This window comes from Daldinia loculata (genome assembly GCF_022478755.1).
Source record: "Daldinia loculata strain CBS 113971 unplaced genomic scaffold F4817scaffold_7, whole genome shotgun sequence".
NCBI lineage: Eukaryota > Fungi > Ascomycota > Sordariomycetes > Xylariales > Hypoxylaceae > Daldinia > Daldinia loculata.
Genome location: NW_026054861.1, coordinates 422,164 through 447,202, shown reverse-complemented (window position 1 = coordinate 447,202; position 25,039 = coordinate 422,164). Strand labels below are relative to the sequence as shown.

The 25,039-nt window shown below is 47.9% G+C and overlaps 8 protein-coding genes across 8 annotated transcripts; 4 read left to right on the top strand and 4 right to left on the bottom strand.

The window, feature by feature from the left end:
• Positions 1-242: 242 nt before the first annotated feature.
• Positions 243-4,361, bottom strand: F4817DRAFT_356739 (Pyruvate/Phosphoenolpyruvate kinase-like domain-containing protein; the record flags this gene model as incomplete). Its single annotated transcript, XM_049305828.1, has 7 exons — positions 243-1,126; positions 1,208-1,332; positions 2,971-3,377; positions 3,429-3,454; positions 3,507-3,599; positions 3,698-3,796; positions 4,358-4,361. The coding sequence occupies 7 exons, from the start codon at positions 4,359-4,361 to the stop codon at positions 243-245; spliced, it is 1,638 nt and encodes a 545-aa protein (XP_049162196.1).
• Positions 4,362-5,704: 1,343 nt separating this feature from the next.
• Positions 5,705-8,201, bottom strand: F4817DRAFT_327804 (uncharacterized protein). Its single transcript, XM_049302086.1, has 2 exons — positions 7,950-8,201; positions 5,705-7,836 (listed from the first exon to the last, which is right to left on the bottom strand). The coding sequence occupies exons 1-2, from the start codon at positions 8,016-8,018 to the stop codon at positions 6,418-6,420; spliced, it is 1,488 nt and encodes a 495-aa protein (XP_049162195.1). The 5' UTR covers positions 8,019-8,201; the 3' UTR covers positions 5,705-6,417.
• A 716-nt stretch (positions 8,202-8,917) lies between these two features.
• On the top strand, positions 8,918-11,112 carry F4817DRAFT_261701 (alpha/beta-hydrolase). The gene has a single exon (XM_049299303.1). The coding sequence runs from the start codon at positions 9,016-9,018 to the stop codon at positions 10,780-10,782; it is 1,767 nt and encodes a 588-aa protein (XP_049162194.1). The 5' UTR covers positions 8,918-9,015; the 3' UTR covers positions 10,783-11,112.
• On the top strand, positions 10,948-12,287 carry F4817DRAFT_261672 (putative hyoscyamine 6-dioxygenase). Its single transcript, XM_049299301.1, has 2 exons — positions 10,948-11,490; positions 11,542-12,287. The coding sequence occupies exons 1-2, from the start codon at positions 11,113-11,115 to the stop codon at positions 12,229-12,231; spliced, it is 1,068 nt and encodes a 355-aa protein (XP_049162193.1). The 5' UTR covers positions 10,948-11,112; the 3' UTR covers positions 12,232-12,287.
• Positions 12,145-13,830, bottom strand: F4817DRAFT_261649 (Clavaminate synthase-like protein). Its single transcript, XM_049299300.1, has 3 exons — positions 13,482-13,830; positions 13,160-13,422; positions 12,145-13,105 (listed from the first exon to the last, which is right to left on the bottom strand). Exons 1-3 carry the CDS (start codon positions 13,561-13,563, stop codon positions 12,344-12,346), a joined length of 1,107 nt encoding a protein of 368 aa, XP_049162192.1. The 5' UTR covers positions 13,564-13,830; the 3' UTR covers positions 12,145-12,343.
• Positions 13,831-14,364: 534 nt separating this feature from the next.
• Positions 14,365-16,750, top strand: F4817DRAFT_356734 (putative pantothenate transporter; the record flags this gene model as incomplete). The annotated part of the gene is made up of 11 exons (XM_049305827.1): positions 14,365-14,640; positions 14,711-14,812; positions 14,874-14,951; positions 15,040-15,127; positions 15,177-15,263; positions 15,316-15,409; positions 15,465-15,532; positions 15,590-15,693; positions 15,843-15,967; positions 16,036-16,247; positions 16,386-16,750. 11 exons carry the CDS (start codon positions 14,365-14,367, stop codon positions 16,748-16,750), a joined length of 1,599 nt encoding a protein of 532 aa, XP_049162191.1.
• Positions 16,751-17,850: 1,100 nt separating this feature from the next.
• On the top strand, positions 17,851-20,156 carry F4817DRAFT_261633 (MFS general substrate transporter). Its single transcript, XM_049299299.1, has 2 exons — positions 17,851-19,543; positions 19,623-20,156. Exons 1-2 carry the CDS (start codon positions 18,088-18,090, stop codon positions 19,955-19,957), a joined length of 1,791 nt encoding a protein of 596 aa, XP_049162190.1. The 5' UTR covers positions 17,851-18,087; the 3' UTR covers positions 19,958-20,156.
• Positions 20,157-20,618: 462 nt separating this feature from the next.
• F4817DRAFT_261628 (DUF1765-domain-containing protein) lies at positions 20,619-24,798 on the bottom strand. The gene is made up of 2 exons (XM_049299298.1): positions 21,832-24,798; positions 20,619-21,779 (listed from the first exon to the last, which is right to left on the bottom strand). The coding sequence occupies exons 1-2, from the start codon at positions 24,402-24,404 to the stop codon at positions 20,678-20,680; spliced, it is 3,675 nt and encodes a 1,224-aa protein (XP_049162189.1). The 5' UTR covers positions 24,405-24,798; the 3' UTR covers positions 20,619-20,677.
• Between the last annotated feature and the right edge of the window lie 241 nt (positions 24,799-25,039).

Here is a 25,039-nt window from a genome sequence, read left to right as displayed (position 1 = left end):
GTCTTCATACCGTCTACTGTGGGATTGGGATTGACGGTTTCCCGGTTCGACAAGGGAGGGGACACAGGGGCTAGGATCTGCGCAGGGATTAGTCTGACACTTGCAAATGTTCCCATCCAGTAGACGTTTTTCTCATAAATGCTCATTACTATGCTGACGGTCATAGATCCTTATGGCTGAGAGAACCATAATTCCAGGTAGCGAGGTACTCTGTTAGGATGGCATGATGACAGGATGACAGGCTACACTCGTCCCGCCCGTCCAACCTGCAAGATCTCGCCTGTCAGTCGCTCGTCGCTCCGCAGGACCGGCCAGCTCGCGCCATCCGCCTTGCACAAGCTAACTTCGAGCTTCGTACCGAGAATCTTGTACGTCGACTTTTCCGGGTCGATGCGGCCGAATAACGGGACGCTGGTCTTATAGCGCTTAGGTTGCGCATCACTTGTTGGTAGGTCAAGTACGATTGTTTGGGGCTCGAAATTTACCGACGCTTTATCCTTGTCAATCTTCTTGAGGAAGAAAGATGCTATCACCGTCGAAGGTGTCTGGTAGAAGTCATGCCGCACGCTCTCGAGTAGCTCCTCGCCATTCGCGGTTGCGGAAGAATTGGCCGCACCGGACTTGTTCTTCTGTGGCCCAGAGCCGATGAATAAGTGTCTGGGCGAGGTTTTACATCCCTCAATCTTCATGAACTGGTCGAACTCTAGCACCCGTCTCTTGCAACAGCTGTAGCCCTTACTGCCTTCATGGAATATGGGGGCGCCAGGATGATGGACACATTTCTCATCATCGGATCTGCCTTGACTCTTCTTGTAAGCTACATTGCAGCCTTTCCGGCGGCAAACCTTGCCATCGGGGATCTCGAGAGATGGATCGTCATCTTCGGACTCGGGAGGCGGCGGGGTCGCAGTAGGAGCAGGCTGGGGATTGAGAGGGGCACGAGTAGGTACTGCTGATACAGCCTCGGTGAGTTTTGAAGCTAGGGACGAATTCGCGTCGATATTCTCTGGAGTCTTCTTCTCGATCTCCGGGGGTAGATCAGTTGTGCTATGCTTTCCTTCCGTGCAAGGCGGGATCTCGAGGAATTCGTCAAAGGTTAAGACTCTTGGTTTACAACACTTCCAGCCTAAACATGGTGAATATGGACTTGCGTTAGCGAATCTCTTTGTCGCTTATAGTTAAGTCGGCTATATAACTGGTTGCCCACCTTTCTGACCCTCGTGAAAGATTGGAGGACCCGGATGGTAAACACAGGTCTCATCCGGATCGGAGTAAACCTTGCCACAACCATTGTGGACACACTTCTGAGCCATTGTTGGGCGTACGTATGATCTTAGCGAAGAATTGATGGTCGGTTGATTCTTAATTTGAGTAAATCAAGTAGAGTTGGTATTTTGCTCTGGGAAGTTTGCTAAGAAAGTATATTTGCTGCACTTAATTGTATTTGTTAATAAAAGATTCTTGTAGATGAAGCTGATGGAAGCTACGAGAGCCTCGAAGCTACTCACCGCCTTCTGTTTGTGGGAGCTCTGTGCTAAACCAAGTCCACATAGCACCTTTTTAGGTAACCTCAGAGCCTATGACGTACGTTCTTTATAGTAGGTACGTACGGCAGAATTTGCGAACCCCGCTTGGTGGGGTGAAGCTATCTGACCTTCAATAAACTCAAGGATGTATAAATTGAATATGCATATACGAAGTATAGCGTATTACCTAATTTTCTACGGATGACCCTTTCAAAAGTTTTGTCCATAAAGCGCCCCTATCAGGCCCGACACGCACTAACCATGATTAGCTGGCACCTGGCAGCTTAAAAATAAATATATATACAAAACTTTACCTTTATATTTTAAATTATATCTCGACCAAAAAATAAAATTAAAAATGGAAAAAAATACTATATAACTTTTATATTGGTTATATATATATATAAATATAAATTTCAATAATTATATAAATGTTTTAAAAAAAAGAAAGATTGGTTTAAAATAATACGATAAAATATAATACATTCCTCAAATAAGTAGGCAACTGCCGCCAAACATAGTTAATGCATATCGGGTCTAACAAGGGTCTTCCTATGGACAGAACTTTTGAAAGGGTCATCCGTATATCCTAGCAACTATTCAGATGGCTTAACTTAAGATTAAAAGGTATGTTAATCGTACCACCTATTTCTTTTTAAATTAACCAAATTCTCATCCAACCTGAACCGCTTTGCTTGGTAATTCATATTTTCAATGCGCTGAGACTTTTGACTTCAAAATGCGCGCCACATACAGATTACTTCAGGCCTGTAGGATCACGCTGTTCACGCGTGAAAACTGTGGACTCTGTACCAAAGCTAGATCAGTTCTCTCCGATGTTTGGGATTCCCGGCCATTTCAATTCAAGGAGATCGATATCATCAAGTCTGATCTTAAGCCTAGGTGGCGAGATCTCTACGAATTTGATGTCCCCGTGGTATGTACATAGTCCAAAACATACCTACATACCTAATACTCACATCTAAAACCATCAGCAACTAATAAACCTCTTGATAGATTCACATTAGCAAATCTTCAGACCCAGAGGAGCATCCGCAGTCAGCTTCGAAAGCAGTCAAACTCATGCACCGGTTCACTACTGACCAAGTAAAAGCCAAAATGGATCTTGTCGAGAAAGCATAAAGCAGCTAAGCTCAGGATGGGATGAAGGTGTAGACACCTAAGTGATATTACTAATGTACGAACTTCGTTATGAGGGCTTATAGATCTGGGTATATCGGTTCATGGCCCTACTCATATTAAGGACAAGAAATTCCACTACCCTTTTTGTCTGTACGGCAATAAGATAAGATATCCCTAGTATCTTCCACCAGCTTTTGGTGCCTGCTGCCCTCGAGCAGTGCTTAACGACACGCCCAGCGATGCCTGCAACAGCGTCGCGTCAAGTGCGACGCTAATCATATGGAATCCTTTATCGGCATACTGCTTGGCCTGTTCTCCGCCCGTGGCGAAGAAACCGCACTTCTTCCCTGCCTTATTAGTCGCCTCCAGAATCCGGTCAATTGCCTGTTCTAACTCAGGTTTAATGACACCGTTCAGTATGGGATGGCCAATATTATTCCCTAAGTCGAAAGGTCCCACGAAGAGAACGTCAATTCCTGGGACGGCGGCTATCTCCTCGACGGCATCAAGCGCTTCTTGCGTCTCTATTTGGACCATCGTCAGGAGCGATTCGTTAGCTTGTTGTAGATATTCCGTCATGGTTGGCACCGGGTTGAAACGTTCCATAGAGAATGGCGACCCGAGCCCACGCTGGCCTTGGGGCGGAAACTTGGCTGCGCTGACGATTCTTTTGGCCTCGTCAGCGGAACGGAGAAGAGGGACCAGAATCTGTTTTGTTAATGTTGCTCTAATACCCGTGGTTGCTTGTTAGCCACTTACGCCGTGTGCCCCTGCATCTAAAGCACCTTAACTAGATATTAGTTACATGGTATCGCCGGGTTCAATCAATTGGCTTACGTTTGATCATCCAGCCTTGCATATCAGGAATCCTCACGAGAGGGCTCACTCCACAGCTAGCGATAGCTGGGACGGCCTCGTGCATTGCGGCGTCTTTGCGAAATAAGTGTCAGTTTTGTCTTTTAGGGACATGAAAGCAGATATTCGTGTTCAATCGTCGCCTCATTTTCGGACAGGGTTAGGTCTCATACCATCCATGTTTCCATGCTCGCAGTCAACCATCACCCAGTCGAAACCGGTACGTGCCAATATTCTCGAAACATTCTGGCCAGGCAGAGTCTGCCAAGCCCCTATGCTAGGGCCTCCATTCTTGACAAATACGTTCTTCAGCACACACCCTTGCAGCATGTTGGAGTATAGTCTCGTGTGTAATATGATATTAGCACGAAAAGGAAGAGGATATCGCTTTGGACTCGACAATAGGGTTCGACTAGCTGAAGCAGCAACTCGAGCTATAAATGGCATTGGTCTTAATGTGCCGGTTGAGCAGATTGACTGGGTCAGCTCTTTAGTCGGAACGGGGTAAGATAAAAGACACTGGCTTATAAAAGACTTCCATCTCGAAATTCGATATGATCCTTCTGCAACCTTGGAACGCTCCGTTTATGAGGAGAAAGCTATGACCGGCCCCTCCCGATCATACGGTAAGCTACCTACCGAGAGCGGGGTAGTTACCAATATAAGGTCTAGGAACTCTTAGACCATGCACCACGATGATCCATTATACGAGATAGGAAGATGATAATCAAACTCATAACATTCTTCCTCGATCACTTCTTTATCTGACTTGGCTTAATTATGGGCTTATAGATATGCATGGTTACATGACTCACGTTGAGGCTCAAGAAGACCCATGTTTACCACGCCAGATTTAATATAACAATTTAAATATGTTCAAATGGACCTTTTGGATGTATACCTGTCTTATACGTAGTGGAAATGCATGTACATCTACCACAGCGTACCAGATGCTATGTTTTAGTAACACCGCACATTAGTCAAATAGCGCCCATTGGACGGCCCGACTCCGGCTGTGCCGCAACTGATCCCCGAATCCCGACTTCGTCTTTTAAAGTATCCGAGGTGTGCCCCGGGGTCCGAGCCGGATTCCTAATTAATCCGTCTCGGATATCCGAACGCCACCGGATACCTTAAGTAGGTAAGTGCTAGTTTACCTGAATATTAGAGTACATTATTATGTTTAAAACCGAGGGCCCCCCGTGAGGACGACCACAAGAGCCCGACTTTTAGCAAGGCTTATGTCATCCCTTATGTCAACCCCTTATGTCATCCCCTTATGTCATCCCCTTATGTCATTCTTCCGAAATTTAGCCGCTCATTCCCCTAAGGTCACGTGCCGCCACGCCGGGCCGCGCGGGGGGGGCGCTCGGCCCTCGCTTCGCGAGGGCCTCGCACCCCCCCCTCGCGCGGCCCGGCAGCGGCGGCACGATGCTCTAGCTGTTTTAGGCTATCTTTTCTTGTGGTCTTTCTTTATTCGTGTAAAAAAAAGAAGAATGCGTGGGATTCGAACCTGGCCTCTTGTAAAATAGACGTGTTATGTCATGTGGTGTGCTTATGTGATGCGTATGCATCGACCATGTTAGATGCATGTAATGTGGTGCTTAGCCTAATCTAGGCTAGGCTGTCCCTTATCTTCACCTTATCTTCACCTGACTTAGCCTAATCTAGTATGTACTTAAATACCTCCCATCCCCTCAGCCAATCAAATCTTTAGTGTTTCCTTAGTGCCATATCTCAGCCAACATGTGGCCTGTATGTGGCCTGTATGTGGCCTTAATGTGATTGGTTAAATTTTTAGCCTAAACCTGGTGCACAGGCCACCTTTTTCCCCAATCCTCTTATCTCTCTTATCAAAAGCCTTATCCTCTTATCTGCTTATCAAAAGTCTTATCAAAGGTCTTATCAAAGGTCTTATCAAAAGTCTTATCAAAGGTACGTACCGCCCAAAATATCCGCACTAAAATTAGCTCAACGCTAATCATGCAGCTAAAGCTTTAGCTCCATATCTCGACCAATGAGAAGCCTGGGATCCAGACGCTAGTGTGGTGCACAGACGAATTGCCTAATTAGGAAATACCATCTTGGCCAAACACAACATCCCTCCTAAAAGTCGGGCATATGTTATTTTGGCGCATTCTTTAACGTAGGCAATATTATGTGATCTGTTACTAAGTTAAGCCCTTATTGTCATAAAAAGGAGTCTTCAGGGAAATTAAAGCTATTATTACATAGATGGTATATACTTCGTAGACATGGGAAGTTGATCCCAAGTTTGGAGTTGATCTATTCATAGTGGTGTTTTTAGTCCCTCCTTAATATAGGTTTACCTACGTTGTAGTCAGCTTAAAACTGCACGTACTGTATAATACATTAGGTAGTTAGCAATCCCCATAGCCTTTCCCTTCATATTAACCCATCTGCCATATACCGACAGAAAACTACGTCGAAGTGTATATATACGCTGTCGCCCCTCATATCTTCTGCCAACACGCTCTATAACAAAGCCAATAGCTTCGTGTAGTAGGTGTGGGGGGTCGTCGCTACGTCGCTTTCGCAACTTCTGTCCTTAGCTGTTCGAACCCTGATAAAACCATCCCCACAGAGATAGATCATGGTATCGATACCGCATCCTCGGGGACGAAAATCCCAATATTACATATTTTCACCCCCTGTGTGACGAATCGTTCGATGCTGTTGTACATCAGCCTCATGAAAACTCCCAATGTTATAACATTTAGTTGCGTAGTCATGTGATGCACACCTAAGGCGTCCCAAAGAAGCAAATAGCATTCTACTCGACTGGATCACACTCTGGAGGGTGAGATCTTGCCTAAGCCGTTCGAGCTCGGATCAACGACGCTTGACACGAACGGATGTAGTTACTGAAGTTTCAATGTAACACGTGCGTATCGTCTCGGAGTAACATCTGCCGGTTGAATTCTTGGGATCGAGCTAAAAAGGTCTGGTGGGCGAGTGCGTCGAGGGCGTCGCCCGGCATCGTTGGGGGCATATTCTGCACAGCAGAAAACATTTGACTCACGAGCTCAATATGACTGACGTAGCCTCCATTTTGGCCGCTTTGGTCCAAGAGCGCCGTCTCAGTGCAAGATTCTGCGCCCCACACGTCTGGTGGTATGAAATCGCCCTCGTATAATGCAATCCGTACAGGCCATTGCAGACGAGGCCACCATTCTTCATCGTCTGGATCGAATAGGGAAACAATGCCCATGACTTCGCGACGCGCTAAGCCCTTCAACCACCAAACACTATCGAGAGACTTTAGTAACCCAAAATAACTAGCAAGAATTGCAAGAGCACGTGGACGCCGGGACTCGAGCAATTCTACAAAACGGCGCGAAACGGTCGCGAGAAACACGAGAGGGGCACCGGTATGGGGTATCTTATGAGCCCAGTCAAGCACAGCGACAGCGTGCTGGTAGGCCTGGCGCGTAAGCTCCTGGGTTGTGGGATCATCTTGGCTGGCAACCTCCTCTTCCACTCCGGTTAGTAGATGCCCGAAAAAATTCGCGTTTTGCCCTGACAGATCAAGATTAAGCGCGGGTTGAGACTCGATTATCGGGATCACGATCCCGCTATGGCGCAACCATTGCCAACTAGAAGCCACAACAGCCTTGATTCCCTGAAACGAGTGAAACCACGACAGCGGCAGGGAATACCCATCAGATCGGTCCTTCAAGTCACTACTGTCATCCCTAGCGAAAATACGGGACGCCGTCGACTGGAACGCGATGAGGGCAGCGGTAAGGAATAGCGCTTCCGCGTTTGACTCCGTTATGCCCTTTCCTAGCCTCGCACTATATTCCGAAAGGGTTGACGCCATATATGAATGACTGGCGCGTATAAGTTCTTGATCCTGTGGAGCGTGTGACCGTAGATGGAGAGCAGAAACGGCAAGCAAAGCGTCGGCTAGAAATTCTGCACCGGTAAAGGCAAGGTTCGGGACAGTATCCCGCCATATTTTCTCGCTCACCGGTGAAGATATGGCCAGAGTCTGGCAAGTAATGGTAGTGTAGTGATGTAATAGTTTTAACTCCATCATGCGATTACTTTTGTTCGAGTTTGTCAAGGGAAGAGGTTCTGGATTTCGATATAGGGGAAGAGGCGTGCTCGACTCTACGGAGGGCGTCGGTGGAAGAGTACTCGTCGAGGGACTATCGCAGTTACTTGTAGATGTCGTCGGACGAGGGGTTTCGACTGGACTAAGAGTGTCGACGATGCCGGGATGCTCAAAGTCGCAAGCAACGCCATGCTTGGTACAATTTCCACACCTAGGATGGACTTCGTCGCACTGCGAACGCATCAGTTGCGCCGCTCCCTTTTCATTTTCATTTTCATTTTCATTTTTTTCTCCCTTCCTTATTTACGCCTTTTCAGGCGCAATTAGATCCAGACCACACATACCTTAATTTTTCGAGCTTTACATCTTCGGCATCCGGCACGAGATTTTTTATGTGATCTTCTTGGAGGCATTATTCCGCAATGTCATAATATCATAACCGCTGACGAATGAGATATCTTTTACGTCGGTAAGGGCATATAAACGAAGCCATCGAAAAGGATGTCGAAAAGGTCCAAATCAAGTAATTGGGCTTCTCGGAATGCCGAACCGAAGGGCAGTAATCCGTAGTGTCCAGAGAGTCGGTGCAATTGAAGGAGACTGGGCGGGATTGGATTCATTGCAGAAAGTGGGGGAGTAATTTGACATCTCACATGTGCTAAGCCACCGTTAGGGACGCGGCAGATCCGGGGCAGCAGCCGTTTAGCCAATCATATCTATTCCGATGACTTAGCGTGGCAGGTTATACTTAGGTCATTTAGCGTGTGTGTCCATAAGTGATGTACATAATGCAACTATGCTACCTACAATGTAGTTATAAAATACGTCGTATAAGTTTGAGGTATATATGACATTAATGACTCAATCGATTTCCTCATGTATGTATAGAGTAAATTATCTTATTAATTTTATTTGCTATCTATTGTATTGTACCTGTACTCTATATGTATGTATATCTCAGCTGTGCCCTAGCCACATCTCCAACCTATCCACATATGTACCTGTTACATACCGCTCGAGTAGTGCTAGGTACTTGCATGAGCCGTAGGCATTCGGTATCCGAACGTCCCCGAGGTTCCGAAAAAGCTAACGTCCAGTCTACTGTCTACCTAATGTCTAGTCTAACGTACCTAATATCCTTAGAACCAGAACGACGACCATTCCCAATTACATCATCCGGGTCCGATCTGCAGGTACAATTTATCCCATGTTAGAAATTACCTAGATAACTACGCTCAAAAATAATTACGGCATCACTTGAGACCGGACTGGGCATACCGCCTAGGTTTCTCACCTAAGCCTCATAAGCCTCAGGGGGTAATTCGCGTGTCAACGTGGATGCGTGCCTAGACTCGAGAGGCCTCCTAAAACCATTTCGGAAATTTCCTACAACGTCCAATCTCCAATAACATGGCGATACACGTGAAAAAGTTAGGTTGGCTCGCAATTTTTGTTGTTATTTGTTTTACGCTCTTCTGGGGTCGGACATTCTATACAACGACGAGGCTCTCGGACCAATTGTGCTCAATCCTGAGGACGTGCAAGGCCGATACTTCAAAGTCCTTCTCAGTCGAAGATACCCCTATTACGCTTGAGGGCTATGGAAATTTCACTGGAAGACCGGTAAAAACCACACTGAGCGGTGCTGCGTTCTCACACCCAGTTGATGCTTGGCTCGGTATTGATTATGCAACTCAACCCGTGGGCGAAGGTCGTTTTAAGCCCATCGACTGGCCAGCTCCATTTGACGGCGTGAAAGCAGCCACGACATACGGGAAGGGGTGTATTCAGGATCCCAAATACGTGAGCCTAGAAGCTCAGGGGGAGGCTTGTCTCAATTTCAATGTGTACCGGACGCAGGATGTTCCACTAAGTAAAAAGCTTCCAGTTTTCGTCTATATTCATGGAGGCAGTTTCAACTTCGGCAGTAGTAAGAGTCTAGATGGGGCCGCATTCGTCGCATCATCCAAGGCGCCAATAGTCGTGGTGAGTTTTCACTACCGCCTCAACTCGCTTGGCTTCTTGCCCTCGGTAATGTTCAGTAAAGAAGGCCTCCTCAACCTTGGTTTGCGAGATCAGTACTTCTTTTTGAAGCATTTCATGCAAAAACATATCAGCTCCTTCGGCGGTAACCCAGAAGATATCACCCTTGGTGGTCGTTCTGCGGGCGCTCATTCTGTGGGGATTCACCATTTTCACAATTATGGCGAGGATGCTGGAAAGCCTTATTTTGCTAGAGTTATCCTTCAATCCGGATCCGTTACCGCACGGTCGTTTCCGAATGCTAGCTACCCTCTCTCCGTCCGTCAATTTGAGGAGTTTATGACACACCTCCATTGTCCTATCAATGACAATGTAGCAGCTCTAGCCTGTTTACGTTCTGCCAAACTAGCTGACATCAGGAAAATTAGCATAAAATTATACGACGATTCTCAGTACAATAATACATGGCCATTCCAACCAACACAAGGAGGTCCAATGCTAGAAAAGTTTGGTTCGCAGTCCGGTCTTGATGGTACTTTCTTCCACGTACCGACACTTACGACTAGTGTCACGGACGAGGGAAGATTCACTGTACCAGGTGATATGCAAACAAACGACGAATTTTTGAATTATATGCATATCACTGCCCCACTTCTAACTACCGACGAGCTTCAGTCGCTGGTAAGTCTGTACCCAGATCCTGTGGTAGATGCTGCGTCTCCCTTCAAAGATTCTCCGAGAGGGGTACAATACGCTCGTTTATCTGCGGCTTGGAGTGATTATGGATATATCTGCCCGGGACAGGAGACCGCATATAGGGTATCCACCGCCGGCGTACCCACTTGGAAAGCTCGTTTCAACACCAACAACAGCTTCCCGGCTTGGCGCGGGATTCCGCACGCGGCCGACGGGAGGTACACTTGGCCTGAACCCAAAGTGCAGCACCCAGAAATCGGTCATGTGCACCATGGCTACCTATCCAGCTTCGTCGCAACTGGCGATCCGAATACGCATAGGTACCCAGGTTCTCCTGAGTGGCCCAAGTATGAGCCCGAGGGATATGGGCTCGATTCTAAACCAGCACTCCAGCTTGTTATACAGCCCCAAGATACTAAAGTCGAACCGGACGATATCCGACGCGAAGCCTGCCTATTTTGGAGAGATCCTAAGAGAGCGTCCCGACTGAACAAGTGATTCGAAACGTGTTCCTTCAATTATTATATTAATACATGCCATTTTCTACCTGCAAAGCTTTATGTAGTTCGTTGTCTACATATAGGCTATGAACTATTGGCCTACTCCGGCACGTGATCTGAAGCTGCGGAGAAGCGAAATAGCTTGGAAACGTTGCGATATATGGTTAAAATGGCGTGATTTAGACTTGTACCGTATTGGTACCTATCCTTTCAACGGGAATTTCTTGAACCAGGTCTGTTTTATTGGATTTAAAATCTTATAGTAGGTCGTTTATACTAGAAACTGATATTCCGAGTTGTTAATATCCCATCACATCAATTGCAGACAATGGCTACAGCATTTAGCGAGATCCCGATAATAGATCTTTCGCGAGCAGATGACAAATCAGCTAAGCCTGGCTTGCTAGATAGTCTTCGTTATGCTCTTACAGAAGTCGGCTTTTTATATGTGTCAAACCACGGCGTCCCAGAAGTCGCTGTTGACGGGTTGGTTAATGCATTACCTACACTTTTCGAGCTAGATAGGGATGCCAAGAATTCTGTTGCGTTAGAGAATTCGCCACATTTCCTTGGATATAGCGGCGTTGGTAGTGAGAATACAGGTGGTAAAGAAGATCAGAGGGAACAGTTTGAATTTGCTACGGAGCTTACAGCAACATGGCACTCCGGCCTCCCATTGTACGAACGTCTGCGGGGCCCTAACCAGGTCTGTCTACAGTCCAAGGGCTATAACGGCATATGATACTGATTTTCCTAGTGGCCAAAAGGGCATCCGGAACTTCGGTCTGCGGTAGAATCATATATACGAGAGCTCACTACCTTGGGAGAACGGTTTCTAGATCTTGTTGCTCAGGCTCTGTTGCTTCCGTCTGGAACCTTCCAGCCATTTCTATCAGACCAGCATCGCTTAAAGCTGGTGCACTATCCTGCACTGCAAGATGATGACCCTGCAGGTTCTCGGCAAGGTGTTGGTCCTCACAAGGATTCTTCGGGTTGGTGGACATTCTTGCTTCAGGCATCGCCTCCTGAAGTCAAGGGATTGCAAGTCCTGAACAAAGCTGGAGACTGGGTCGATGTCCCTGTAGTACCTGGGACTTTCGTCGTCAACATCGGCCAAGCTTTTGAGGTGGTGACCAATGGGATATGCAAAGCCACAACGCATCTGGTTCTCTCAGGTCCGCACGAAAGATACAGCGTACCGTTTTTTCAGGGTGTTCGTCGAAACCTCACAAAGGCAGAGGCTATTGGGTCTCTTAAATCGCATTTCAGTACCCTTGATATCGGTAGGGAGTCCGAGGAGGGACATGCGATCGACTCTGCCTTCCTGAAGGGCCAATACGATACTTGGGGAGAGTCGCAGCTGCGGACGAAGGTGCGCAGCCATCGCGAAAACGGCAAAAAGTTCTACCCCGAAGTGTACGGCCAGTACATCAACGAGGATGCGTAAAGTGTGGGATGCGCGATGCACTATTAATCAATGGGGAATAGCTGAGCGTTCGCTGCCGTAACACAACAGCGTGAATTCATTTTGGGTTAGATATATTTATCGAAAAGTACGTCTAGTCGTAATATTTAGCTGTTTTGCCACGAATGATCTCCTGCTCGGATACATCACTCCTCGCCTTATCTTTGGCGACTCCCCCGGCAACACGCGCCTTCACCCACTCTCCGGCAGTGATACCAACTGCACTCCCGTCCGTGGTCTTGTTATATCCCAGGCGGTCCAACACATTACTCACTATGGGTCTCAACTCGAGGCTGTCCTCGGGTCTCACAAAATATAGAACGCCCAGCCGGTCTATGTTGGCCTGGTCGGGCGGCGGGACAACAACACGATGAATGCTGCTCTTCAAGAATCCATTTGTCAGAAATTCTAGCGAGTCGGCGAGATTTACTGTGATGCTTTGTGGATACGGCTTAACCCACTTCCACTCCCCCTCGGGTGTGCGGACCTGTAAGGCGCTCACGGGCTGCCGGAAAAGTAGAGTCAGGCTACCGAAGTCCGTGTGACCTTTTACCCATACGTTCTCTAGGATCTTGTTCTGCTCCTCGGTCCGATGGTGGTATTTCATGTATCGCAAATGGCAGTCGCTCTTTTCTTCATATCGGTGTCTCTGCAGGAAGTAATCCTCTGGCAGCTCTAAGATGATGGCAAAGAGGACAAGGAGCTTGCCTACAATGTTATCGTTGATGTGCCGGGCGAAGGTCTCTATCTCCTTCCGGTTCTCGTTAATAACCTCAGGGTGTGGCTGTTCGAATGCGGGTATAAACTTGGGTATGTTGTAGATCTCGGTGTTGTCGTATACTCCAGGCTTCACTTGCTACCAAAATCTTAGCTGGGAGGTAATATGGAATATCCGGGCGAAGAAACTTACACGAACCCCGAGCGGCTTGTAGCCGTTATATCCCCCGTGCTCAAGGTCTGCCCGATATTTCAGCTTCTCCTTAGTCGGCAGCTGGAACACTTCCTTGCCGATAGCAAATTGCCTGTCTACCTGTTCTTGGGTTAAACCAAAGTTGGTAATATAAAAGAAGCCGATCTTATGAATAGCATCAAAGAGTTGTGTTGCCAGTTTCTGCTTTCCATCCGGCTGGTCGAATTGGGAGAGATCCAACGTTACAAGATCTGCCCAGTCAACTAGATCGCACGATATTAGCGTATGAAGCTCTTTATGAATGCACATTAGGCTCTCTTACGCTCGTATTTTGTTTCCGGAACCTGATGATAGGTCGGTATATCCGCCTTCCTCTCGGCGATTCTAGTAGCGACTGCCGCCATCTTGATAATCTCAATATAGATTGGTATATAGGTTAGGTAGTTAATTAACTGGCTATGGTGTGAAGTTATACTTAGGACCTCTCGCGACAAATACGCGATCGCCGTAACCCGGAGGCACGGTTCGATTTATGCATGGCATAGCTACGCAGACATCGGATCCGATGTAACGACCTCCACGATTGCGTGATCGGCTTACGAACATTCATTCCAAATGGATTCAAGGGTCCTCGCGACCAAAGAGAGGGGCCGTCGGTTCCAAACTACCGGATTCTGTCAGTTCTGTGTGTTTGATGTGAGCTAAGCGAAGTCGTGATCATCCCGGCCAATGGCGAATCTCGGGGGGGCACACTCTGATCGGTCGAGAGCTCCAACCCCAACTCCCAATCCCCTACCACACTATCGGAAAGGGCCCCGGAGTGTCTAATTTCAGAACGTGGGTATCGATGATGATAATAAGAAGATAAACGGGATGCTGCGTCTCTGTATAGCGACTAGTACGCACTACGCCACCTCGTCTATTTCATAGAACTGATGCTAGGAGATAATATCAGCTAGGTATAATGTCGCATCTTGGCAAGCGTGTAGCAAGAAATTCGTAATAATAGTGGGCAATGATTCTATGATTATTGTTGGGCTTCTGCTGGGTTTTTTTCGTCGTTCGTCGTTCTTCAACTCACCCTCGGGCTTAAAAGATGCAGCCTATTTGATACGCTGCTGTATTACATAAATAATAATTTTCCAATCCGAGTAATCTCCTTTTTACTCCGGATAAAAGGTTGTGGCCTCCTAATTCCAGGAAAAATGTCGAATTCAAAGACGACTATACCAACATCTTCCGAAGCTGCTGTAGATTCCAGCTCCAGCAGCGTCAATGATGGATTCCACCACGCCCGAAGAGGCGAAGTAACTGACGATGTATCCGCCAGCGAGGCCATCGATGGATACGATGCCGAGCGCATGCGTGCACGTACTGCATTGACGGCAGAAGAAGAGAAAAAGCTCATTCGACGAATCGACTGGCACCTTATGCCTTTATGCTCTATCATCTTCATGTTCAAGAACTTGGATTCGGACAATGTAAGCTTTATATCACATCCCTAGCCATAATCTAAAGGCAAGAGAGCACGACTAACATGAGCGGCTTAAGGTCTCAAACGCTCGTATTATGAATAGAGGAACTCCTGATAATATCATGACGCAGTTGGGATTGACGTCCGATGAATACGCTTTAGTTACCGTCTTATACTATGTGAGTTCAGTTATGATACGATTAAGTGTGATTGATGATGAAAACTCACTGTGCCAAACAGATACCATACATAGTCGGAGAAGCACCTTCGAATCTACTGCTCAAGAAATTCTCACCTTCACATTGGCAGTCGAGAATCGTAAGCACCCCTGATGAGTTTAACTACCTTTCTGGTACCTATGCTAGGAACAACCTCTTTTTACGTGAACGCTAATGATGAATCATAGATGATTACATGGGGAATTATGCTAGCATGCCATGTCGCCGTCAAGAATAAAGAAGGTTTATACGTGACGAGATTTCTTCTGGGTTTAGGTGAGAACTCTTGGACCACAGAACGAGGCCTTGCTGACCATTACCTTAGCGGAAGCTGGGATGTTTCCGGGAATTATACTGCAAATGACCTACTGGTATCGACCAGACGAAATGTCTCTCAGGCTTCTCTACTTCTGTGGGTATATGCAAGATTAATAAGTTATTCTTAGGGCTAATATATATCTCAGACGTATGCGGAAATTTGAGTGGAATATTTAGTGGAATCCTTGCGTTCGCTTTTGACCATGCTTCGGGAGCAGGGGGGTTATCTGGATGGCAATGGTGAGATTACTAGCAGCTCTTGTAACCTCTCGCTCAGATCGCTGATATTCGGCAGGCTGTTCCTGGTTGAAGCAATAGCAACAATTATCACGGGGGTCGGTGTATGGTTCCTCTTGCCGGACTGTAAGTTAATTTGGTTGGACGACGCGGCGACCTTCAGCACTGACAAAGCCTCCATAGTTCCCGAGACAGCGTCCTGGTTGACAGATAAGGAGAAAGCATTCATACAAGCGCGCCTCCCGTCAAATTCGCCAAGGGCTACGGAACAGGATTTCAAGCTCAGCGTATGTAAAGTGTCGAGTTTCCCCTATTGTTCTCTTCTTAGGGGGCCATTGATAAGCGTCAGAAACACATGATCCACTTGACCTAAGAGTTGTTACTCGTAACACATATTCGAAGAGGAAAATAAGTACTAATATTTGCGTTATCATAGGAAATTGTTTCCTCCCTGAAGGACAAGAGACTATGGCTCTTCACCTTTATCTGGGCTTTCTTCACAGTCGGGACTTCAGGGGTGCGCTTCTATCAGCCAACAGTCATTGCAGACCTTGGGTTCACGTAAGTCTCTCCCAGTCCACGAGGGATATATGGACGGGGATTTTGTTGATTCTGACGACATATTTCAGTTCGATTGCGCAGGCACAGCTTCTTAACCTCCCCATCACGATCCTAGGCCTCATCGTGATCGGCGTATCTGGGGTCTTCGCCGATAACGGCCGGCTCCCGAGACCGCTATACCCGCTCTCTTTCCTCACTATCATTCTCGCGTGTTACGGGGTTTTAGTAGCATACCCCAATAGCGGCGGTGTTTATGCGGCGACTATGATTGGAAACGCTGGTATGTAACGCTGAGAGTTCCGTTCTTCCCTGTTCGTCGGTCTGTCTTGTGAGATAGTGTATCCTCATTGAGATTTCGAGACATAACCAACCCCATTAGCCCCTTAATAAAGGAAGTAATTATTTACTCTTGTTACAGTTACTAGTGCCTGGTACCCCATGATGTGGCCGTGGCGTGTCCAGACGACCAGCCGGGCGACAGGGTCTGCATTCTCCATTGGCTTTGTAAATAGCTACGGCCAGATCGGAGGTGCTATCGGTCCTCAGATCTTTAGGAGTGGTTACGCTCCACGGTACCAAACATCCTTTGCTATAGCCATGGCTCTCGTAGCATGCTGCATCATCACTACCCTAATAACCTGGTGGGTTACCCGCCAGACTGAGAGCGATACGCGGAAGCTCAAGCTAGCGAGGATTGCCGCTGCCAAGAAGGACGATGCTATCCTAGACGATGTGGTGGATAATGACTTAAAGAAAAAAAGTGATATATCTACGGAAGTTTGATAGCACACCAAATACAAGTGGGGGGTAGAGACGTCCGGGATAAACTTGTAGTATAGAGGATCAGCTCTAGACCGTTACAGTTGGATCGAGAGAATACTAGAAGCCAACAGGACGACTCCCGTTGAGATAGATAAGGATCAAAGTCCACAAGATTGGACGTTTGAATAAAATGGAGCTTACGGATACGTTCCACAACCTGCTGCTACTTGATACGATCTTTATACGGGATGGGCTGTATATCAGTAAGGTCCACATTGGATGAAAAAAGGTACCAGGTTGTCCCGTTTAGGGTTCGCCTGAACATCAAGATGCAGTCGTAAGCCCCTAGTTAAACCTTTTCGGATGCCCGGGAAAGACATCTAACCCGAGAAACTGGAGTCCACGACCCCATTACCACATTCCGGGCCGGGTTATGCTGCAAGTGTAAATGTAGGAGGGAGCCAACGTCTTCACGGCCATTCATTGGTTGGATCGTAGCCCACCTACCACCGAATATCGGGAGTTCATTCGCGACCCCTGAATTTTTTCGGCCGGGTCAAGAACTACCGGGGACGCAGAATATGTATGCATTCCGCACGTTCCTACATATAACCGTGTCCATGTCCAGAAAAGCGACCTACTCCAAGGACTTGCCAGTGATATCCCTTCAAAATTTCGTCTTCTGCACACCCACACCGTCTCCTCGTGTGGGTAATCTCGGTATGCTAATCCGTCCCCGGCCTTGGGCAGCAACATATTCGAATTATACGCACGACTCGCATCGAGCTAAGAACTTTCCTACCTCGCAAGCCGCCAAGCGCAGAGCAAACTCGAGTATTGACAGACCTTATCTCCAGCTTACAAATTTGGAAGTCCGGACCTGATATGATTAAAATGCGCATATATCACCGCCGTTTGACCAATCAGATGGATAATGTGGTTCCTGTTACTTAAAAAACGCGGCCGTCAATCGCGATCTCCGAGGACGTCATGTCGTACACATGCCGTAGTCGAGATTACACTACCTAAACTGACCTCATATCGTGATGAGCTGTCCGGAGTATCCTCACCGAGTCGTTATCTCAGGCACAAAATCTAGATTAATCAGGTCGCTATCATGAGTGGGTGTGTGGATGGGATAAGACTGAAGTGAGCTGTCTCGTGCATGCGGACCCTGAAGAGAATGTTGCGATATCGCCATGATTCATTCCCACGCACAACTTTAAAGGAGGAAACCAGGCACTCGCTAGAGATGGAATAAACCATGGTCTCGTCTCAAGCTCTTTGCCGCATTCTCTTCCCTCGATTTATATTGCCCATCGTCAGTTGCTAGCACGCGAAGGACAGACGACTAAAGCATGCGGGAAGTCATCCGTGAGACCAGCATCGGGCAGATCGCGCGCCTAGTCTTCGGCCGCAAGGATCTGTTCCCTTACCCAGAGGAGCTCCCCTCGTTCCAGCTCCCGGCGAGTCTAAACGTCGGTGGTCCAACCGCGCTCCTGGACCGCAAGCTAGAGCATGAACTAAAGAAGCAAGAGGCATTCACTTCCTGCGTCGAGCCGTCAGTCTTCTCTACGGGTACGGTGACGCCCTTTGATGAGAAGGACCTTGAAGCCGGTACCGAGCAGATATGGGATAGCGGTTTGCCGAGCCCAGCAGTAGCCGGCAATGCAACCCCTAAAGGCGGTGTGGCGTCCGTCCAGACTATACCCGTGTCTACTACTCCTGTACGCGAGCCTGTCATAGTGGACTGGTATGGTGCCACAGACCCGGCCAACCCTGTGAACTGGCCGTTCGGGAAAAAGTTGTTCATCACTACGCAGATGGGCTTATACACCTTTGCCGTCTACATAGGCTCCTCTTTGTATGCCCCAGCAGAGGCAGATGTAATGGCCTCCTTCGGCGCGAGTTACGAAGTAGCCGCACTTGGTATCGCGCTGTATGTGTTTGGCTACGGGCTCGGGCCTCTTCTCTGGTCGCCGCTCTCCGAGATGCCAGCAGTCGGACGCTCTGGCATTTTCATAGTGACTTTTTTCATCTTCGTGATGTTAGCACTTGGTGCCTCGCTAGTTAATAGCCTAAGCGGTTTATTCGTGCTTCGCTTTCTGCTGGGCTTCTTCGGGTCGCCTTGCCTTGCTGCAGCTGGTGCTACGCTTGACGACATGTTCGTGGCGTGGAAACTACCCTATGTGCTGACAGTATGGTCGTCGTCGGCGACGTTGGGACCAGCATTGGGTCCTATCATATCCGGGTTTGCGGTAACGGAGAAGGGCTGGAGATGGAGTGGATGGGAGCTCTTCTGGATGGCGGCGCCGGTGTGGGTGCTCATGTTCTTGACCCTGCCTGAAACGAACCCAGATACTATCTTACACAGGAGGGTGAACCGGCTCCGAGCTCGTACAGGACGGTCTGAGCTGATAAGTGAGGAGGATCTTAAGCGCGCTCACATGAGTCCATTTCAAGAGGTTGGCTACGCTTTAATCAAGCCCTTTCAGATCAATGCGCTTGACCCTGCCATCCTCTACACCACGTGTTACGCCGCAGTTCTCTACGCAACGTACTATTCTTTCTTCGAGGCGTTCCCGATAGTGTTCTCTGACATGCACGGCTTTAATCTTGGGGAGTCCGGCTTGCCGTTCCTGGCTTTCGTTCCGGGTCTGTTCATTGCCGTGTTAGGCTATATTAGCTGGTTCCGACTCAAGGCGGAGTCTGTAATGCGCCGGGAACCGCCACCTCTATACGGGTTTCCCGAAGCAAGGTTGCTTCCGGGAGTGGCGACGACGTTTCTTGCCCCGATCGGGTTGTTCATTTTCGGTGAGCAAGATATTTTATTCTTTATCCTAGACGTCTCGCAAACGAATATAAAATGCTGATGGACTCCTTTTTCTTCTAGCGTGGACCTCGCGACCAGATATCCACTGGATCGTGCCAATCATTGGCCTTATGATTTTATTTATTTCCATCTTCATCGCATTCCAGTGTATGAGCTTCTATATTGCTCGGTGCTATCCGAAATACTCAGCCTCCCTATTTGCCGCCAACACCTTCGCACGAAGCTCCTTCGCTGCTGGCTCGATCTTATTTTCCAGGCCCATGTACGAAAAACTCGGCGTGGGTGGAGGAGTAAGTCTGCTTGGCGGTCTCTCGATTTTGTGCGCCGTTGGTATGATCTGCTTGTACTTATATGGTGATAGGTTAAGAGCTAGAAGCAGGTTTGCTCAGTCTTAATAATTTAGAACAGAAAATGTATATGAAAAGAACAAAATAATATGGATCACTTGCGGTTGAACAGATCAGAGAAATCAGGCAAGGGTATTGGGCTCAAGTCGAACCCACTGTCGAGTAATATTATATAATCCGTCCTGACGGTTGGTTGATGCAATGCTATGATACAAGCTCAAGCTCATGTGCTGGAGTCTATGGACTCTTTCCCATCGAAGGGGCCTCTTTTATGTATATACCTACACGGCTATGAACCGAAATTGCAAAGTGCGTTCGCATATCTACCACCTTGATCTAATCCGTCCCTAAAGTAAAGTTTTCTTGTGTTTTTTCTGTTGATCACTCCAGAGTTGTATCCGGTACCTCCTAGCCCTAACCTAATATATGCTCAAGTCTGATGGGGTATGTTGTGTCATTCCCTGGTCATGAGAAGAAAATTCGAGTTTCTCGGCGCCAGATATGACAATTGCTCAACGCCAGTCAACGATTCGGTTGCAAGTAGAAATAAATATAACCGACCCCTTCCGGATTCTCGAACAATGTATGCGAAGTCAAATAGTTGTCCGAAATGTCGAATTTGCCAAAGGTTAACTCCAAACTCCCCGTAAGGTATCTGGCTCTTTTTACCATAATCCGCAAGAACGAAATCACTCAACATTTTGCAATATGACGCCGGGTATGCAATCCAAGTTCCTGAGACCTCGTTTCGAGGTGTTGGAGAGTGAATCAAGCGAGCTTCCTAAAGCCATCCATCTCAAGAGCTGGTACTTCTACATCGCTCAAACCTGGAACACCCTCGTTTCGCCTTCGATCGACGAAACTATTACATTCGGCAACGACTAGGCTCCATTCAGCCAAGGCTCGGCCGGCATACTTAGCGCCCGTAGCATAGACACCTTTTGGTTCAACTGGCATGACAAGTGGTTCTTGTGTTGGAGCAGTTGAGGTCGGGCTGCGGGGGGGCACCTCATCCTTGTTTTCACTGGATCGGCTCACAGGGCTGTTGAGTGGTAGATCCTCGCTGCTCCTCTCAATAGGACTCATCTGGCTAAAACTCTGCCGGCGATCAAACGTCATGGAAATGCGAGGAGGTGACGAAGGTACCTCGGATGGATCGGCATTCCTCGCGGAATCGACCAACCCAGGATTAGGGCTTCCGGATACCGCCCGAGTTGGAGCCGGATGACCAGGAGCAGGTGGCAGTGCATTGTCGGGCCGACCCTTTGTAGCGACACAGTATTGTGCAGGACTTGGTAGCCGCGGGCGAGTGAGGATACGATTGGGCGGAGGCATTGTGCCAGCAGGGTTCCATGACAGCGTAAACTTGAAAATAGACCGCATATCTTCGTAAATTGGCGACGAGCCTATACTGTCCGAGTCAGATGCAGACGGGCTAATGTTTGCAGAACTCTTGGAAGGTAAGATTGGTCGAGTACGTGAAGCCGCAGTCTCGCGTCTCACAGATTCTAAATCGCTGCCGGCAGAAGTATTACCGCTAAATGAGAAAATTTTACCCAGAATACTGCTTCTCTTCTTCTGAAAGCTCGGCTCGATGTCGAAGTCAATGGCGTCCATGGATTCAAAGTCAGTTGCTGGGCTTGACTGCAGGTCAGTTTGTGGCGATGAAGCAGAAGAGTCAAAGCTCATCATAAGTCCAGGCTGCGCAGTAGGCAATTCACTACGAATAATCATGAATCGCTTCCCAGGGGCTGGAAACGATGGCGCAGTCGACGGCGGAAATTTTCCTTGATCGTCCGCAACCTGCTTTAGCCAAAGATAATGCGACCATACAGTCTTGAGGCGTAAGTAAATAACGAGAAAGATCTTGCTGTGGCAGAGTGAGCAGAGTTCTAGAATTAGGGGGGTTACAAAATCCTTACGCGTCTGCATCAGTCGCATTGCCAGCGTCCCTACATAATCTCCAGCAGAGCAACCGCATATAGTAAGCTCTAACCATAGGGCACCAATTGGTAAATAGCTTATTGAACACCTCCTCTTGGAGTAACCACTCCAGACATACGGTCTCCTTGCGTGACTGATTGCTTTCGATAACGTCCCAGATCGAGAAGATGAAAGAGACAACTCGAATCTCGGACATTGTATGGTTCGAGTTCAATATTTTCTTACAAACCTCGATCCAGAAGGGCCAATCGACGTAGGTAAATTCGGGATTTTGAACGTCAATAAAATTGTCATAAGCCACCAATGCTTCTTCCAGAAAATCGCAAATTGTGAAACATGCATTGTGGTCGAATTGCGAGGTCCGCTTAGCGGCAGCTTTCATGATGGCCATAAACGACTCGGCAAACGTATGTCGTGCGCCTGCGAAGAACATCGAGGCGCTAGACAGGAAGTCTTTCAAGAGTACTATAAGGCGGTTCTCGCTCATCCCCTTCATGATATTGTTATTTGGCGGCATAGGCAAAGCCATAGCCGACGCATCGGCACCGTGAACTGCATCTGAGAGAGGAGGTCCTAGCATAGCCTCGACAGCTGCCTGACGATGTATAGTGGAGTCTAAAATGGAAAGTATCTGGGCGTTCACAAGGACAAAACCCGGGGCGCGAGCTTTCTCGACGAGGGGTAAGCCAGATGGCATAAATTCTTCGGCCAGCATGTAATAGTACTTGCAAAATATGAAGAATAAGTCTGTATCGCGTCCAGTCCACCTAGAGACCCACGGACCACGCCAGGAGATCTGGGCTGCCATCACCGGTAATGTTGCAGGTTGCTTAAGTAAACTAGACAAGGCCCTGACGGAGGACCAACCAAGTCCGCTGACGGCCGGAGGGAAGAATGCTGCGATGGCATCACTGTCACCGTGACCATACCGGGGCAGGCCGAACTCGTCTGCAACGCGGCGTATCTGATCCGAATTTAAAGACCACAAGCGTATGAGCACGCCCGCAATGCCTGGCGCAAAGAAAAAGGCATAAGCGTAAACTTTACCCGCAAAATTGACAAGGCTTAAAGGAGCATGTCGAAGCGACAGCTTCTCTACCACAATGGCCATCTGCGACACCAAGTTTGTAATAAACATAACTTCTACATTATGTCTTGCAGATTCGGCGAGGAAGGCAGAATCCGTGGAATCTAGCGAAGAAGAAGACATATTAGAGCTGGCTCGAGCCCTTTTTTCGAACTGTTCTGTGGAGTTTCGATCTGCCAGTGGACAGAAGGTAATGTTGCACTGCCGCCATTCTGGTCGCATCATAATAGATGTCATAGCATCAAGCAGGTCAGGTCTGTCAGCTCCTGCAACAGGTTGTTGTGTCTTCCCATCCAGCAGCTCGAGAAGTCCTTTCCACCATTTGTCCAAAATGATAGCTCTCCGCTCTAAATCCTCGTGGTGCAACCTCTTATTTGATGAGTGATTTGCATAGTTCCCCAAGAAGCGCATCAACACGCTTCGAACCATATCCATCTTTGCACTAGCAGGATTGACGTTGGGTTTTGTCTGCGCTTGAAATTTATGATAATCGTTATCTAACCCCTTAAATGCTGACCAGAGAGGGTCTCGAGATCGTGACGGTTTTACGAGCGGGCCATCCTCTGGGAACGTACTATTGCTCGTCTCCGAATTATGTGACTGGCGGGTCTCCGTAGATGGGGGCGCAATGCTGGCCGTCGAGGAAGTAAGACTTTCATTATCGGTATGAGTTTTCCCCTTCAGCATACCTGGTTGCCGTTGCTTGATCCTATTAAGGTATGTGCCAAATTTACTAACGGAGTCGGCTGACTTGCCGCCATCGCTACTACCGGGCGACGCTGGGCGCTTTCGCGAAGACCTTTTAAGTTTCATAATCGAGCTGTTGCTAGCGGACCGTTCACGGCTAGGCCGGCTATTATATGTTACTTCCGTCTCGTCCTTTTTTTCATCCTTCTTTTCGTCTTTCTTGTCGTTGGGCGAGGGCGACCGCGATCCAGATATCCATGAGCGTCTAGCAAACGATACAAGCGACTCTGATACATTTCTATACGTTTCCTGTGGATTCGGACTCAGCAGCTTGGAGTTGCTGGCGCCTTCGTCGTTACCAGGCCCTCCCTCAGCAACCTCTTCAGAATCCTCTGTGACTTGCAACGATGGTCTAGGCGATCGATTCATTGCCGTCTTCCATTTCCCCACCTTGCCTGTCCTAGCCTCAAAGCCGGGCATATTGTCTTCGGTGGGAGTGATCGTAGGTTTCTCATTGGTACTATCGTTCAAGAGCTGACCCGAGAAGGATAGAGTCGGGTCGAAATCCGTGCCAAAATCGAAAGTTGGTACATCGAAAGAAGGTGGGCGAGGGGGGGTGTTGGAATTCGAGAATCGATTTTGCGAAGAGGCAGTCGAGGTTGACTGGGCTTGATAGGTTTCTGTGGTAGAATGCGAATGAGAATGGCTGGGAGACTGAAATGACTGTTCAGGCTTGACGGTTGGTAGGGCCGTAGCAATCAAGGTTGAGCCACTCATTTCATGGCAAGTGTCTCTGCAGCCGGGTGGATCAGCCCAGCTGAGGACAGTTAGAATGTCAGCGGACAGATCTGTTAGTAGATCTACTTCTCAGTCGCCCTGGAGATCAAAAAAGGGGGAATTTCGCAACTTGGATTAACTATGAGGAGGGGGGCTTGTCTCAAGGTTCAATACAACGATGTCACCTTAAGTCATTGAGTTAACTGATGCAGCACAATGATTTCCCCGCCTAGAATATGAAATAGAAAGCAAGGGCGAAAATTATTCCCTTCTGCAATATGCGATAGAATAATATGAAGACAGGGCTGAGGGGGGTAAAAAACAAATTATAGGCACAAACGAATGTGGGCGCAAAAAGGTGAATAACGAAAGACCAAGAGCTACAGACAGGTTAAGCTAGTAAATTGGTGTTTCAAAAGCTGAAGGCACGCTGGGTCTTGGTTAGGTAGGTATTCACGAAGTACCTTACTTGTGGGGCTAGCGCTTAGGATTAGGTAGGTAGTGACGGCGGTTTTTGGTTGTAATAAGGCGGCTCTCTCAGCCGAGGCGTACTGCAGTGCAACTAAGATAAACAACAATGAGATAATTGCGCGTCCGACATATTAAGAAAGGTACCTAATAATTGGGTAACTATT